General features: G+C 31.4%; 1 protein-coding gene across 3 annotated transcripts in view; it reads left to right on the top strand.

The window, feature by feature from the left end:
- Positions 1-16,754, top strand: part of LOC142319609 (protein RCC2) — a 67,812-nt gene extending 51,058 nt beyond the window's left edge. The window contains exons 9-11 of one of the 3 annotated variants that reach the window (XM_075357086.1): positions 5,221-5,476; positions 12,247-12,395; positions 15,784-16,754. In XM_075357086.1, the coding sequence (XP_075213201.1) occupies positions 5,221-5,391 (171 nt within the window). In that variant the 3' untranslated portion in view covers positions 5,392-5,476; positions 12,247-12,395; positions 15,784-16,754. The remainder of the gene's footprint in view (positions 1-5,220; positions 5,477-12,246; positions 12,396-15,783) is intronic. The other 2 variants (XM_075357087.1, XM_075357085.1) reach the window with 2 other exon arrangements.
- Positions 16,755-18,150: the final 1,396 nt, after the last annotated feature.

Below are 18,150 nucleotides of genomic sequence, written 5' to 3'. Positions count from 1 at the left end.
AATATCAATCATGTTTATTTTATCAGTTAATATTTATAGTGTGTTTTTTTTTTGTTTATCAGATACCTAAAAATCTATTTTCTCCACAAAAAAAAATATTTGTAGAATAACAAGATTTTTTTTTTTCTAATATGTTTCTTCTTCCTGGTTACATATTTTTCCCAAGTTCTGTGTCTTTGATTGAAATATATTTGTACTTCCTTAATAATATTAAACTTTATTTTTTTTTAATTTTTCTTAAATCTATTTAACATGAATACCATCCATCTAATATTAAGGTCTCATCTAACTGACAAAAAAGTTAAGACAGCTCATAATATTACAGACACTTTCTCTTTTTTTCTGTTTAGCCTCTGGAGCCACCGTAAGTTATTACTTCAGAGGATGATATTTATGAATGTATATCAAGTGTAGTCTTGTTAAGTCTCAGGTCGACCATTCCTGAGATATGTGCTTAATTGAAACCCAACCACCAAAGAACACCCCAGTATCCACGATCTAGTATTCAAATCTGTATAAAAGTGGTTAACTGCCTTCACTAGGATTTGAACCTTAGAACTCTCGACTTCAAAATAAGCTGATTTGCGATGAGTTAACCACACTAGACCAGCCTGGTGGGCTATAATATTACAGACATCCCAACTCCCATAGGGGAAGACACCCACCTTGTGACATTTCCGGTTGCCACATGTGACCCCCATTCTTAGCCTTGATGGGATTTAATGGAGGTCATCTTTTGACCCTCTAACTGAGCCAGGCCTCAGTTGGGATGCCACCAATGTAAATGCCTCGGTAGACATTTACATCAGTGAATTTTAACTCGGCCTTTGCCTTTGCTGTAGGCTTCTTTTGGACATCTGTCCTACATTGTTGCCTTCTGAACTGTCTAACCAGGTTCGCGGAAGCACGAACCCTGCACCTAGTCCGATACTTAATGCGTGACTGTAAATGTCTCAAACAAGATATACGAGTCTATATCAGTAATAATGCACACCACAAAAAATGTTGATCGCAACAACAGTATTTAAACTTAGTTTCCTTAGTGATCTCAACATGATCAATTCTAAGCCTTTAACGTAATTGCAACTGTGGATTCCAGTCTGGTCTACCAGGGAGTAGAGGACACACCTTTTTCTCCCACTCAGCTCTATCGCAGATTCCTGCATGACATTTACTTCATCACATCATAAACTAACCTTGTCAAGATGGTGCTACACCTCTTGGCTGCATGGATTACCATGCCCTCGGCAGTGCAGTCACCATCCTGTCAACAGCGATATTGCTACATATTCCATAAACTGCCCTCGTCAAGATGGTGCTGCACCTCTGTGCTGCATGGATTACCATACCCTCAGTAATAAAGACGCCATCCCGCCAACAGCAGTTCTGCTACTTTACTTCCAAAACATATTACAAGGCTCGATGCCAATGTGCCTACCTCCGGCCAATCAACTGTCCAGGTGGAGCCCTAGCCACCCAGGGTATTGCTCTACTTATATCCCCTCAGCTAATCTGCGCAGTGTGAGGAAATGGAGGAAGCCAGTAACTACAGTCCATTCTCTGCGAATCTTCCACTTGATTCATAGATCCAGAAAGGAGTTTACTCTCTCAAGCTCCCTAACAACTCTGGTATGTTCAGCCTCATACCGGGGACAAACAGAAAGGATATGGTCCACTGTATCATCAATCTTACAAGCCTGACAGAGGCCTTCTTCTTTTTCCTGTTTAGCTTCCGGGAATTACTATTCAGGTATTACTTCAGAGGATGATACGTATGAGTGTAAATGAAGTGTAGTCTTGTACCATTTCAGTTCGACCATTCCTGGGATGTGTGGTTAATTGAAACCCAACCACCAAAGAACACCGGTATCCATGGTCTAGTCCAGATAGAGGTCTGAATCAACCAAACCAAACCTAGCCAAACTTTCCCTAAAGGCACCATGTCCCGAGAGAAATTGTTATATACCAACTGGGGGGAAAAACACCTAATCGCTAGCAACCCTCTAACATCTAGAAATAAACCATGCATATATCGACCAGTAGAAGATTCATTCCACCTAATTTGCCAAGATTCAAAACTTTGGTCTCCAATCTCTCGCAGCCTAGCAGTAAGAAGGCCCTCCTTTATAGAAATGTAACACTTACTACGTACCATAGCTAGGATATCAATTGGTTTCATGCCGGCGATCACAGAGACTGCTTCTCTCAAGACAGTTCTGTAGCCACCAATAACAGTTAACAATAGAAGAGTCTGGGATCGCAATAGAATATCCTTATAGCATTGGAATTGTAAACGATGAGCCCAGATTGCAAAGCATACAACATTATGGCCTCTCAGACACTTTTGTAAAGAATACACAATGTTTGATAATTCAACCCCCAATCGGGGATGGATGACATTATGAACAACAAAGAAGGCATCAACAGCCCTCCTTGCGACAAACTGAAGGTGCTTCTTGAATTGAAGCCTCTCATCAAGGATGACACCTAGATATTTCTGAACGGTATGAAGGCCATTCATCACGACCTGTGGGTGACAGGTCTCAGCCAGGCGACCTTTAAGAACGGCGGTTTTCTTTGCACCAAAATCCATCTTATGCTGAAGACTCCACAACCTGTGAACCTTGCATACCTGTGTCGTGTCGCTCTGAGCTCTATCTCAGCACATGAGTTACCTTTGACCACCAGCAACCCATCATCGGCATACACCATGATGCGTCAGCCACTGGGCATTCACAACCGCATGAAAGATTTGAACTCAACGACCCAGACGATTGGACCTAGAACACTACCCTGTGGACAACCTTTTTACAGGGTCTTTCCTACTTCTGAGCCGCCGTCACAAAGGACAACGGTTCTGTCACTAATATAGCTCAAGATAGTCCTAATCTTGTTTTGTGTGAATCCACATTGCTGAAGCTGAAACAAGGCAGAGGGTCACCACAAGTTATTGAAGGTCCTGGATATGTCCAAAAAGGTGCCAAGTACATACTTGTACTTACTTGTCGAAGCCAAAACCATTATTCTGCGAAAAATATTACAGACAGTAAAATTTACTGTCAAGTATTTCTTTGTGTAATGTTCTTTTAGTTCAATTCTGTAATGTTTTATATAACTCTACAGGTTTGCAACAGCCTTGTAAAGTAAAAGGAAATTCATAGTATTTAATACACTTTTATTCAATTAAAACATTACTATACATCTGTAACAAATTCTGATTAAGCATAAAACATCCGGCTCTATATCCTATATTATATTTATTTTATTTTTACGGTTTTTTTAAAGAGTTTTATTTGATTATTTTTTTTAAATCAAGTAATGAAAAAATACATTTTTTAATTTTAGATTTAATATAAATACGGTAGAACTCTTGGTAGAATATTTTTTATTGAACTGAAGAATATGGCAAAATATTATAATTTTGAAATATAAAAATAGAGAACTTTTTGGCATCTTTGACAAATCTAATCTTACTAGTATTTTACAACTTCTATACAGACTATATATATGGTTATTAACCATGTTGTTTTAAGTTTCATCCATTCTTAATTTACCTTAGAAGTTCTTTTTTATAACTTTGTAATAAATTCAATAGCATTTCCATAGCAAATGTACCAAATAAAAAAAAAATGTGTTAATATTGTCCCATATTTTAAATTTCACTTTAATACACTATATTTATTTTGTAAAACAGCATTTGTTATTTTTATGACAATTTTTTTTCTCAACATAATCTCCTTTCAAGTCGATAAAGAAAAAATACTAAATGATGAAAATGAGCCTTCATTTTCATCAAATTTAGTATTTTTTCTTTATTACCTTATTTAGTAATCTCACAAACTTGGATAATATTAATGCCTAGTTATCGTTTTACTCTTTACCAGAAAGTTAATGAAGATTATGCCATAAGTATCCTAAAAGCAGACCTTTCCTGTTGATGGGATGTTCTTTGCCTTTGGAGCAAGTTTCCCAACTCCAACCCACTGTTTTGTCTATTACTTGGTTTCAGGTTGATAGTATACCCAAGCTTCATCAAATGTTATGAAACATTCCAAAATTGATCTCGATTACATTGAAACTGTCCTTAACCATCCTTACAAATCTTTATCCATTCACACTTTAAGCTGTTAAAAGCAAATGTTATATGCATCTTATAGACAGTTTTCACATTCATAAATATTCAGTAAAATATGATGCACCTATTTCATGTCTTAGCACTTTCACTCTTAGTCTCTTATCCTCTCACCATATTATGGATTTCAAAAAAAAATATTTTTTCCAATTGCAACCTTAACAGGCCATCCACAACATTCAGCGACATTTATGCTTATATTACCATTCCAAAAATAACCTAATTACTGGTAAATTGTTCTAATCTGTGGATAAACTCGTGAAGTATATAGGCAACCTTGGCCTTCTTTCTTGTGCAGTTTTGCCAAAAAAAAAAAAAATCATGTACATTATCACATGAAATTCTCTTTTGTCCATCTTTCACAAATCATAATATTTTATTTGCTCAAACAACTGCCGAGAACAAAATTATAAATGTATCTGACGGAAATTTGGTATATGCTTCTAGCAGAGATCCAGGAAACTAAGAATGACCTAGCAATGTACTACAACCCCCTATTTTTTTACTTTGCACAGACTTGCAAAAAATGCCCCTCATATTAGTACTGATTTATGATCATATATGAAAATTAAAAAATTATGCTGAATATAAACAATTTGATGGCCATTATCATGTTAATAGAATAATATGACCATACAAAACAAGGTGAAGTTTGAAGACACTATTATGGTTTGGAGAAATTCTGTTGTTTCCTGTTAGTATAAAAAATGTCATCTCAACTATAATAGATTGCTCAGACCACTTCAATAAAACTATTTTTCTGGACAAATTATTAATTTTTTTTTCTTTATTATTATTATATTATTATGAACTAATGACTAATAATTATTATGAACTAATGATTAAATTTTGTATTTTTAATTTATATTTAACGTATATATATATATATTTTTTTATGTACTATTGTGTAATATACAAAGGCTATAGGTATCTTCCTATTGTACAAAAAACACAAACAAACAAATAAATAAATAAAATAAATTATTATTATCATTATTATTATAACATAAGCAATAAATTTTATCTAGATTTTGATGTTATTTCTTCTAACATTATTTATGTGTATTATTTGTTCTGTTTATGTTCAGTGTCATGGAGAGCATCGTCGGTCAACTACTCAACCATTAGAAGTGAGAGCTTTGGATGGTATTTATGTAGAACAGGTTGCTTGTGGAATGCATCACTCAATGATGGTTGCACGTGATCTATCTGATGCAGAAAAGGAAAAACTTAATGCCCTCCCGGTTTATAAGCCATAGTCATGTTGATGGTCAATAGTGCTTCACCTCATCTATTTACATTTGCAGAATATTTGTTGCATAGTATCAATTTTTTATGCTCGAGGTCAGTTTTAATATATATATATATATAAAATAAAAAGACATGTTTTACTTAAAATTATACCTTTATTAAACTCGGGTTAACCAATCAACCATACAAACTTATAAATTAAATACACTTCATAAAAAAAGAATATTTATGTATTGTCAATTCCTTAGAAAAATTGACAGCGCTCACAAAACATACAGTAGAACATGAGCACTTGTTCAATTTCAACAGCACCAAAATATTAGACATAGAACAAAATACATGTAAAAGGACCACTCTAGAAATGATATACATCAAGAAAAATACAAAAACTGTCAGCAATAGAACGAACATAGCCGGATTAAGCAACTAACATATATGTTAATTTAATTTAAAAAGTCATATTTATATTGTAAATTTAGTTTTAAGGAAAGTAATATTTAATATTTGTATTTTTTTAGAAAATATGTGCATTGGTTTCAATACACAGGAAATAGCAATCAGGTTATATAAAGAGATACATGTAATTATCTAAAGATAAGATCGAGTTATGTATGAGAATGGGAATCTATTACAAGGGTGGGGATAAAATATTGTTATTTAAGATGGGTAGACCAGTTAATTTCTTAGTATGTAAGAGAATTTTGTATGATGTGTGTATGAATGTATATTGTAACCTGAGAAAGCTTAAAGATTTCTAAATGAAACATAATGTATAAGTTTGTATACATACTTATACATTATGTTTCATTTAGAATTCTTTAAGCTTTCTCATATATATATATACATAGAGAGAGAGAGAAAGTGGTTACAAATGATTCATTTAATTTTAAAAATCTGTATTTATTACAAAAGAAGTGCACATAAAATTATGAATTATACATGAAAATAAACAGAAACTGTTCAAGTCCTGCATTTGTTTGCACAACACACATCTATGCCATAGTCCAGTTCAGCACACACACGCATTAATATATCCCTGTTGATGGTCATAAATGCAACTGCAGCGTGTTCCTGTAGTTCAACCAAAGTTATTGGGTGTGGTGGCAAGTAAACACAGTCTTTAACATACCCCCAAAGGAAAAAATCACAAACTGTGAGGTCAGGAGATCTAGGAAGCCATTTTAAGAGCGCTAAGTGATCACCTGCACATCACCCATTCTAGCAGCATCAGAGTTCTTCATTCAGGAAGCCTCATATTTCAGCATGTCAGTGAGGCAGAGCCCCATCTTTTTGGTATTCAAAGTTATTGGAGTTGTCTTTCATTTGAGAAAACAACCACAACTGCATCATATCGAGGTATGAAATACCTCTCACTGTATTCTCCAAGAAGAAAAACAGTCCATACAGCTTTGTTTTAGAAATTGCACCAAAAACATTAAGTTTTGGGGAAATACGTTCACGAATTACAGAATTAGGTTCAGTATCCCATATCCTGATGTTATGGCAATTCACCTCCATTCAAGTGAAATGTTTCCTTATCACTAATCACCAGACTGTTAGCAAAATCGTCACTCTCCGCAGCATCCTGCATGTCATTACAAAATTTGTATCATTTGTTGAGGTCATTTGGTTGTAACTTTTGTAATAACTTTATATAGTATGGTTTCAGTCATAATCGAGTTTGCAAAATCTTCCAGACAGTTGGCTGCTGAATATTGAGTTCACTACTAGCGTATCAAGTCGACTTTTTTGGGCTATGAACAAAACTCATTCTGACTTTCTCCACTGTTTCATCCAAAATGCGTAGGCATCCGGTGCTTTTACCTTTGCACAAACAACCAGTGTCTTTAAACTTTCAATACCATCATAGAATGCTTCGAGGGCCTGCTGGTTCTGTTTCAAACCATCTCCGGAATAAAAATGGTGCATGATAATAGCAGATAAACATTACTCACACTCTTAAGACACAGAATGCTTTCTGTTGCATAGACCCATTTTAGATTGTGCTGCTGCCTGTCGACGACCACTTTAAACCTAACCTGAAACTTATGTCTTGAAACTCTGGACCAGTATTGATACACATAAATTTATGTGTATTACTTTTTTAAATACAGATTTTTAAAATCCGATTAATCATTTGTAATCATTCTGTATATATAATCATTTATGTGATTTGCGACAATCCAAGGTAATGTGGGGATGGATTAATTTTTCTGACAATAACAATAATACATGGAATTTGTATAAAAATTCCCGTACACATCTGATATAATCTGCAATATCACCTTCTGAATGACAGGAACCTTCCACAAAAAGACTAAGTAAAACAAACAAACAGTGTACTGATTCTTCTTTTGATTTTTGGAATTAACTTTAAAAAATGAACTTTCATATATGGTTTCCTCAGAGTTAAAATTAATTATTCTTAAATGATTTAATTTTTTTGGAGGAGTGAGAAAATTTCTGAAATTGTAGTATCAGTTTATGGCTAGCATATTGCCTACTTGTTCATATTTTTGTACTCTTTTATCACAATTAAATGACACTATTGTTTTACAAAATATACAGACATGTAATCAAATAACGTATAATTACTTTTTAATCCAATTACACTAATCATTTTTCTGCTCTGAAAGAGATTTTTAAGTAATTACATAGATTTATGAGGTTGTTCAAATATGAAGTAAATTGCAAAATACACAGCATTACGCCGATTTTATTATCTTCTTTTTCTTGTATTGCTTAATTATATTTCTTGCTCAGTGTCTTTCAAATATCAGCCAAGAAATTTTGATTTAGTTTGCTTCTTTATTCACCATTCATTAAATTTCTCGAAGAAATCTCTATGATCATCAGCCACAGCTCCCATATTTTCAGGAAAGGAATTACATCGGGAGGACAGGTTTTAAAAGTCTAGCCTCCCACGGCCAGACCCAGAATTGGATTTGAGAACGCTGGTACAAACGGATATGGAATGCTAATAAATTCGTCCATAAAATATAATAAAACATTAAAACTTAGACCTGTCATTAAAAATAAACCCTTAAACACACCCGATTACAGAATCATACAGCAGCAAGGTACACTGTCCAGGCTCTGCGATTCGAAGGGAGAATTTGTGAAACTCCTGCCACCTTTGCATTCAATTTCATCATGTGTAAAGTTAATGTTCTCCATTCTTTTCTGCTGAAATTGATTTACTCTAGTGCTCTTATCTGTATATGATAGTGCTTATCCCTTGCATAGCTACCCCTTTCACAGTTGAAAAGGAATAGTTTGTGTGTGATGTTAATTCAGTAACCATTGGCCACTACATTCAGGTAAGTACATAAGTTTCACTGTTTTTTGTAGTGTGTTGTTTAAACACAAAAACTATTTTACTTTATTGTTTTAGTTTTTTATCTTTTTAACTATGTAATCTTTCTTTCATCCGAATTGTATAGCCAAGGTGCATTGAAGTTATGCAGTAAAACTATATTAACTGCAACTTTATAAGAGTTGATGAAGATCCTGCAATAGTTCATATCTGAATTTTCTTAATTAACAGCCTATTGACATCGCTTTAGTAAATTAAATTTCCATCTTATAACAATTAGCAATGTTGGAATATTTCATCCTATGAAATATTTTCTCATTAAGTCTTGAATAAAGTCACTCAACATGGAAATCAAGTTATTAAATATGGTTTTATACAAAACATATGCATATGGATTGGAATTTGTTTTCTAAGCATATCACAAGTAGCCTTTATCAGTTGTATGGATTTTGTTCTTGATTATTCTAGGTTTTGTTTGTGTTCTTGCTGTAATCTCATTTTCCCTTTCTCACCAACTTGCTATGGTCGCAACCACTTAAAAAGCACTTAGCCTGATCAGCTGTACCTTGATTTTAGTTCTTCTTCATGCACCCATAGGTTATATATATGCAAGGCGATTCTTTGAGGCTCAGTGGACTAACCAGAGCTCACACTGTGAGATGACAATTTTGAAGATCGTTATTCTCTTTGTATTTACTTAAATATAATATTTTCACAGTAATTATATCATTTCAGTTTTCCCCATAAAATAATTTAATTTTGAGTTATAAAGGCAAAATCTTGATTCGTTATAAGAAGAGTAATGATATAATGTTAAGTCATTTCTGACATTCGGCAATATTTATGAAGTCACAATCTGTAAATTCATAAGAAGGGGTGATGTGATATTTTATATCCCTGTTTAATTTTAATCTAGTCATAGAGATGCAATTGCAAATATTTAATTTAATAAATTTATTCAATTACCGAACAACAGAGAATTTTTTTTATAGCCTACTTACTTTGTTACTGGTTCAGAGTTTTTTATTTTTGTACGAAGCATTTTATTAAAAATATACAGTGTATATGAATATGAATACGGGTGATTCAAAATTGCACGGTAATCTCATGGGAATGATGTTACAGCCAAAAATAAGAACAAAAGTTCATATAAACATAGGTCAGAAAACAGTTTGTTCGATAGTTTTGGCTCACGAAACATTTAGGCCTGATTCTATTCCCTCTGTGAAATTAAACTGTACTAAAATTCTTGGGGTACAATTCGAGTAGTAAATTTGGTAGTAACTTATGCATTTTTATTCTAAGAAATTGAATAAAAGTGGTCCCAGACCTCTATCTCACTTAGGTTTGGAATAAACTAACTTTGTTAATTTACCAATAAACAAATAAAAATTTTTGGTTAACCTGTAGAGAATTTAATTCTGAGAAAATTGATGTAAATGAAATCTATTAAAATTAACACAAATTTGAGAGGTTCAACTGTAATTAGAAATAAAACATACAAAATTGGATCAATAAGTAATAAGGTTTTAAACAGAAAATTTATATATAAATGATAAAAATGAATTTGGAAGATTGATAGATATCCTTCTAAAACATATTAAAAATATTTATTTTTTCATAGGTGGGCGTAACAGCTGATCAACAGTTAATTTTAGTGTCAGGGTTATCCATTTTAATTCAACAAATGATCACTGCATCACTATTTTTGATTTTGATGATATTTGGTATATTATAACTACCCACCTAATAGTGGCCAAATATATTTTGAAAAAATTTTTTCTTGAGTAATAGACATTTATAACTTGCAAACATGTAAAAACAGCCATCTTCATCACTTTTTCTATGAGCTGTAGCATTCTTACTTTACATCATACAGAGGGTCCAAAAGGGCTTTTAGAAAAAGAGTAAAAAATGTACTCAAAATTCATTTTGTTTTATATATATAATCAAATCTTGTAATGTTTACTGAATTTGTTTACAATTTTTTTCCCAGATTTTGGGCCCAAAATAAATAATGAAGGGCTGTTTTTTACCTTTTAACACTTAGGTACTTCTAAAAAAAATTGGATTGTTACGGAGTGTCCTTTCAAAATTGTAATATTTTGAAAATGTCTCATTTTGGGGCCCAAAAACCACATGTAGGACAGACAGATGACAAAAATCTGAAATGTTTACAAAGTACTTTTTATGTACTTTAAAACCATATAAAAACTATTTTGTTACTCAAAGGGGTTGACAAGTAATGAAATGAAGCCAACAAAACCACTAAAAGCACTGTTTTTTTCAGATTATAAAAATTACTACTAAACTTATTAGAATGAATAAATGACAATTAAATAAACTAATAAAGTAACACCGTTTTTTTTTTTTGTTTTTTTCAGATTTTAATATTAAACTCAAATTTTAATATTAAACTCATTAGAATGAATAAATAGATAATTAATAATGAATAGTCAATTGCAGAATGATAATAATTACAAAATGATAATTCAAATACATTAAAAGTTGTTCACTTCACTTTTACCTTATTTAACTTCTGCTAATGGAAGTTATGAATAAATCTTGCACTTTTTGATAACAAACTTGCCATTTTTTTTATTGAGTAGAACTGTTATTAAGTCCTCATTCATCTTTGGTGTAATGTTGTGACCTCTTCCAGTAGTTGATAGAAAAAGCTCTGAAGGCGTGAGAATCTTTAAAATATGTTTGGTTTGGTTTTGCTGCATGTTTCTTCGTTATTTGAAGTTATTTTGTAGTTTGCATTTTTATGTTTGCATTTGGTCAGGATTGTTTATTCACAACATTCTGTCTGTTTCGGTGATATTATTTATTTGAATACTGGTTGAAATTGTTAATTTTTAATTTTTTTTCGAGGGGGAAAGTAAAAATATAATTACTGTGGAAAATGCCATATTTAATTAATAAAAAATCTGATGTGGACATCACATGACTTCCTTGTACGCCTGTTAAATTACATATACACAATTTTTTAAAATTACATGAAATTTTATTTCATTAATAATTTCTGATATTTATTTATTTCACCAGTTAATACACATCAGTAAACCTGCAGAGGAAATAGTGATTACCTGTTTGCAGGACTGGAATTTACATACTAAAACAAAATGAACTTAATATATATAACAGATATACATATTACAAATATTACCAAAAGTAATAACCACACGTCAACCGCTTAAGCATAGAATTTGAAAAATTCAACTAGGGCTCTTAAAGCGCCCTGTTTAGTATTATTTTAACAAAATACATAAAACTTAAATATAATCCATTCCTTAAGTTTTCTGCTTATGTATGGTACGCTTATTTCCTACTAATCTTTTGATATCATTTGGCAGTAGATTAAATATTTTTATAGCTTTGATATAACTGCTTTTGTGGACTTCTCCACAATCTTATTTTTTCTTGGTATTTGAATATATTTATTTCTTGTTGTACTATTGGAATTGATGAATTTATTTTGTAATTCAATGTAGTTGTAATTTAATAACTGGTAAGAAAACAACTGTTCAATGTATGTTCATAGGTAATTTCTCACTAAAAGTATTTTTACTTATTCTCGATACTCTTTCCTGGAGGGACTGTATTAAGTTCGTGCACGTTTTGTATGCACCACCCCATGCAATAATATTTTTTCGTCAAATCCTGGGCAATAATAAGGAGGTTTTGGATCAGGTATTTTTGTTTTTTCGAGCTATTAATATTTTGTTAACTTAGTTTAAGTTTTTTAATTTTATCTTTGTTTTAGTATTTTACTTTGAGTTTTAATTTTGTTTTTATATTTCTACTTTACGTTTTTATTTTGCTTTAATTTCATTATTGTCTTATTAGATTTTATATTTTATTTTAATATTCCAGATTTTTCTTTTCCAGACGATGGTAACACAATGTTTTTCACCCCAAAAAAGTTAACATTTCGTCTAAGTTTTCTGTTTTGTCTTTGTTTTTAATATTTTTTTTTTGTTTTGATTTTGCTTTTAACTTTCTACTTTAAGTTTTTATTCTGTTATGTTTTGTATTTATACTTCATGTTTTGTTTTCCAGGACTTTTTTTTAATTTTAATTGTGAATTTAAAAAATTTGATTTTTAAAGCAAATAATACTTTGTGTTTGGGCAATGCAATGATAAACACTTGGTCTTTTGCCCAACAAAAAAAATTTTTTTTTTTTTATTGAATTATTATTTATTGTAAATATTTTTTTACAGTCGGAGGTTAATAATTATTAATAAATCAATTTAAATTTAAAAAAAAAAAAATATATATATATATGAAGTCTGATTCGAACCGATGTGCTTTACCCTTGTAAGATCCAAATATTTCATTAATTAAAATTCTATTTGGCTATAACTATGGAACCAATGAAAATAAGTACCATTTATGATATATCTTTGAAAAGCTCTCAATGAAGGCTTTTTACTGCAGTTAAGAAAAAGTCCAAAATCAACATTTTTTCTGATTTGCAATCAAGAAGGGAGGTGCACAACTAGATGTTACAACAGTCCTAAATCCAAAATTTACATTAAAGATACATATGTATGTACAGACGTCATGCTGAAACTAGTCAAAATGGATTTAGGCATAGCCAAAATAGATATTTCCATTGAAATCTGAAAACAGAAATTTTTCGCGATCACAATACTTCCTTTACTTGATTCAAGGAAGTAAAAAACAATCTTAAGAGAAATTATTGGGTAATAGTGTAGGCCCCAGATATCCATGTCTTGATGCTTAATGATACTGTTGCTGACTAGTATAATCTAACACCATCAAATAACAAGAACAGAAATTTAAATATGGCATTGAAGTATGGCTAATAAGCCAATTGGTGGTCGTGTTACCACAGCACATTAGTGGGAAGGAGTAAATGAGATCACAGAGAACGCAACAAAACCATCTAGGCTAATCGAGAACAAAACCCACATGCCAAAAATAGCTGGTTCCATTATTTTCAACAAAGGAGTCCTAATCAGTATATGATATTGTACGCTGGAAAACCAACATCTCTTGTAGAAGAGCTGATTAAATTTCAAATGAAATCTAATTCTATTGCAGTCCAGGCATAGACTTAGATTTATCATATAGGGTAAGTTAAACAAGATAGAGTTATTTGAATTTTCCATAAAAATTACTGATTCAGATAAAGAAAAAAGTAGCAGGCACTCATATGATTATTGTTATTGATGACACATGATTTTTTGTTATTATAAAACAGGAATAGTGGAAAGTTTTGTATTTTTGTGTGCTTTTTGATCAAGCTATCATTTTTCTCAAATGTCAGGTCGGGATTGTTTTGGGGACCTCGGTCACTACTTCAAAAGGTTGTGCTTTTAGCAGCTAATCTCCCTAGTTATTAGAATATATCCAGGATGGTAATGAGAAAAGAATGTATACTACGAACTTGGTAACCCATTTAATAGAAAATAACTAATAAGATTTGTATTCTAGCAGCCTGCCCACAAATTTTTATATTCCAAGTGGATTTCATCTTTTGTTAGCCACTCAAAGTGTAGAAGGAAATGTTGCACATCCCACAGATAGTACCGTAAGGAAAAGAAAGTATCCCTTAGCAAGCAAGCTGAAAAGTACATAAAAATGTATTTAAGTATAAAAGAAGCTTTCCTAAGAAACTTATATAATAAGTGTAAACTGCATTTATCTTTTTTTTTTTTAATGTAAACTCAAATTAAAGTGTATTTATTTTAAATGTGATATAAAGATCTCTCTCACACAAAAACTGTGTGGGTGATATAAGAATTTAGTTTAAAAATGTACTCACTGTTTGTTAGTCCATATCTCATGAAAAGTTTGATGTGATGTGACAAGACAATTTTTGGCATTAAGAGGGTTATGGTAAGTGTTTGAAATGACCACCAGCAGTTTCTGTATAATGCCTTGGCGCTGAACTGCATACTGAACTATGGCAGTTAGTGTATTTGGCATAATTGCAGCACATGACTACAATTTTTTCACATAGCTCGCTGATTGTTGATAGAGTGACTGGACTTCTACCCAAGAGGTAGAAATCCAGGAGTGTCAAATCAGGAGACTGAGGTACCCACTCAACAGCACCTTTCAACCCAACTACCATGCAGGTTGGCAGGCAAAATCCTTTTCTGAAGCATATCAAGATACACCTCACCTCACCAATTACGTTACCCTCAAAGAAGACCAATCAAATTATGCACTGATAAGACCACCAACCCCCGGTAGATTTTCTGCCCTGTCCACATGAGCATGAGGATTTTCAGGAGCCCAGTAAACACAGTTGTGGCAGTTCACAGTACTGTTAAGTTTGAATTAACTGACAAGGCGTAATTCTAACTTAACAGCTGACCGGCTTACCTACCCCACTTTCACATGCTCCCTAGTTCACTGATTTTTGGGGTGATTGGTGAAATGTTGCAATGCTGGACTTTTAACTGTTCGTGGTCGACCAAATCTTTCCTTGTGCACATCTTTAACAGTTCAGTTTGCTTCGAATTTATCGGGAATGTGGGCAATTGTTCGACGTGAAAGTTAGTCCAAACTTTCTCTGCCACTGCCGAACATTCACAAGGTACAATCGTGAATGTTCTCATACTTCCAGTACCACTTCAGTACAGCTTTGCATTCAGCAAACAATAAGCGAACCTCAGCCATTGGTGCACGTGCAGCATAAATTGCCAGCTCCGCCTACCCTACCCTGACAAATACATTAGAATAGTGAATGTAAGTCTTTTTGTTTAAATATTATTTAATTACAAACTGTGAGTACATTTTTTTGGACCCCTCTGTTTATAAACAGCTTTGTTGAATTCAAAAAACTTCCAACAGAGAGTTAATCTATGTTAAGTCAAATAAATCTTTGGTAACTAATTTATTCATAGTTCAATACCTATATTACCTTTATAGTAAAAATTTGAAGCTCCATTAATAGTACAGTTTAAATAATATAATATTTGTGAAAAATATGCTGAAATGCTGAATATGATTGATTGGGCACTACTGATTTGTGGCTAATTACTGTTATGTAGTAATATTTAATTTATTTTTTTAATTTTCCTGTGAATTTTTTATTTCAGTGGTGTGTTTATAAACAGTTTTTCAGTCAAACTCATCTGTTAATACCACTGCCCAGACATCTGAAAACTACACCATTTGAATGACATTAGGTAAAGCAAAGTGAACGACCTTGGATGTGTTGTGTCAGATTAGTTAATGAATCAGTGTTACTAAAAATATGATAAAAACTAAGTACTTTATATTATGATTATTCTAATTGAACGTCGTAGTAATTATAATGTAAATAAGGGTATAAAGTAATTATTATATACTGGATGAGTGTAATAATGAGGTGAAAAAAGTTTCCACATCTAAAGGTTTGCGTGTGCACAGATTTTTTTTCTTGCAAGTGTCACAAATAGAAATATCACGTTATTTTGATAGTGATTACTTGTCATTTCATCATCATTATATCATTATTATCATTTTCATTGCATATAATATTGTCCATAATTATAGATCGATCGATTCTTAGATGATGTGCATTTATTATTTATTATCATTTCTTTGGTGAAGCACTCTTTTATTGTACAATAAGAAGAAAAAGAAAACATTTCTTGTGATCATTTTAATTATCACAAGTAATATCAGTTTATTTTAGTTTAACTACAGATTTTTTTTTTAATTTATACATATATATTTTTTAATTATTAATGGACCTTTTTGGTGACACAGTGTTAATTTTATGATTTTTTTCATTTTCTTATTTTGTATGTAGAAAATTCAGTATCAAACTTTTTTTAATTTTTGTAGACAGTTTAGATTTTCATGTGTTTGTCAATTATTTTATTGGTTATTATTTTGTATAATTAATTAGTAAATAATAATAAACTGATAAAATTAAAATAATAAAACTGAATAATAGATTTAGGAAATAATTTTTAAGGTGATTGGCCTATTTATTATTATTATTATTATTACTTTAATTATTACACTAGAATTTGTAATAAGATTTATTTTATGCTCTTTATTTTATCTTTTACCAGTTGTTTTTTGTTATTATATACACAATTTTCATTACTTAAACATTTAATTTGAATCATACATTTTATATATGTATGTATAAAATAAAATTTTAAACATTTAATTCTCTAGTTTGGTATTTAAAAGGAAATTGGTATTTAAAAGGAAAATTTTGTGGAAAAAATACAATAAAGAAGCTTTTTTATAGATTTTTATAATACTACCTCAGTTTTATGAAATTTTTATTCAATTATTTATTTTCTGTAAATACATATGTTTTTTTTTTTTTACTTGAATTGTTTTCACTCAAGTTCCACACTTACTGTCACTAATTCAAAAAATAAAATTTTTAAATGCAATATTTTGGTTTAAAAGTTTTTAAACCAATGTATTTAAAAGTTTTTTAGCCCAGGTTTGGATATTTTATTAATAATAGAATGCAGTGTTTTTTTTAGTAATGTGTACTACAAAAGACAGATTACATTGCTGTCTGCTGTACATACTGTGAAAAAGAACAACCAATGTTTGTCTGCATTTCATGACACCATATGTATCAGATACCAGTACAGTGGACAAATGAGGATTGTTGTCAAAATGCAACAAATCCAAAATGATTCATTTCTCATAAATCGCAATAAACTTGCACATTACTCTTATACATAATTGAAAATAATCTTAGCACATATTATGTTATTTTCCAAGCTTATTCATAATACACTGGAAAAAAAATAATTTTTCAGGGGTATTTAGAACAGACAAGTTGCATTTTGTAACAGTTTTCAGTGCTAATCAAGTTGGGTTACAATTTATCAATTTAGTTACATTTATACAGTGATAAGATTTTAAATTATCATTTTTGGAATATCTTTTCAATGCAATCACAGAATTCTTCATTGATGGCATCATCTGTTTCTCTACTAAGCAGAATCTGTTCTTTGTACCGTTTTAGCATCTTGTCACCAAGATGTTGAAAATCTTGTTATTTTCTTTTTCTTATCTGCAGTATTGTTTTCCTAAATTCGTTTTGTAACTTTGTTCCATTTAGATTCTTCATACACTCTTGCCATTTTTTTTTATGTTTTTCTTTTTTTCATATTGCTAATACCTGGTAATTTTCTAAAAACTGCACTAAGTGACTTCATGTCATATTCCATGATGATTAACGAATTTTTTATATATAATTCTATATAGTCACTTACGTGAATTATTTCTGAATGCTGTCTGGATTCTCATTAGAAAAACCCATCAGCAGGTAGGATAGAGTGTCCTCGCACTATTATTTTTTTTTTTTACATGTACAGGTGCATATTTTAATAATCACAAGCCATTTTTTATTTTGTTCAGCACATCCATCAGCAAAGCCGCATGGATTTATTCCAAAAATTATATAGTGCTTAAGATATTTCAACAGACCCTCTTCCAGC

This window comes from Lycorma delicatula, chromosome 2 (genome assembly GCF_047948215.1).
Source record: "Lycorma delicatula isolate Av1 chromosome 2, ASM4794821v1, whole genome shotgun sequence".
Taxonomy (NCBI): Eukaryota; Metazoa; Arthropoda; class Insecta; order Hemiptera; family Fulgoridae; genus Lycorma; species Lycorma delicatula.
The sequence above is the reverse complement of the archived record's forward strand: the minus strand, read 5'-3'. Positions and strand labels throughout refer to the sequence as shown.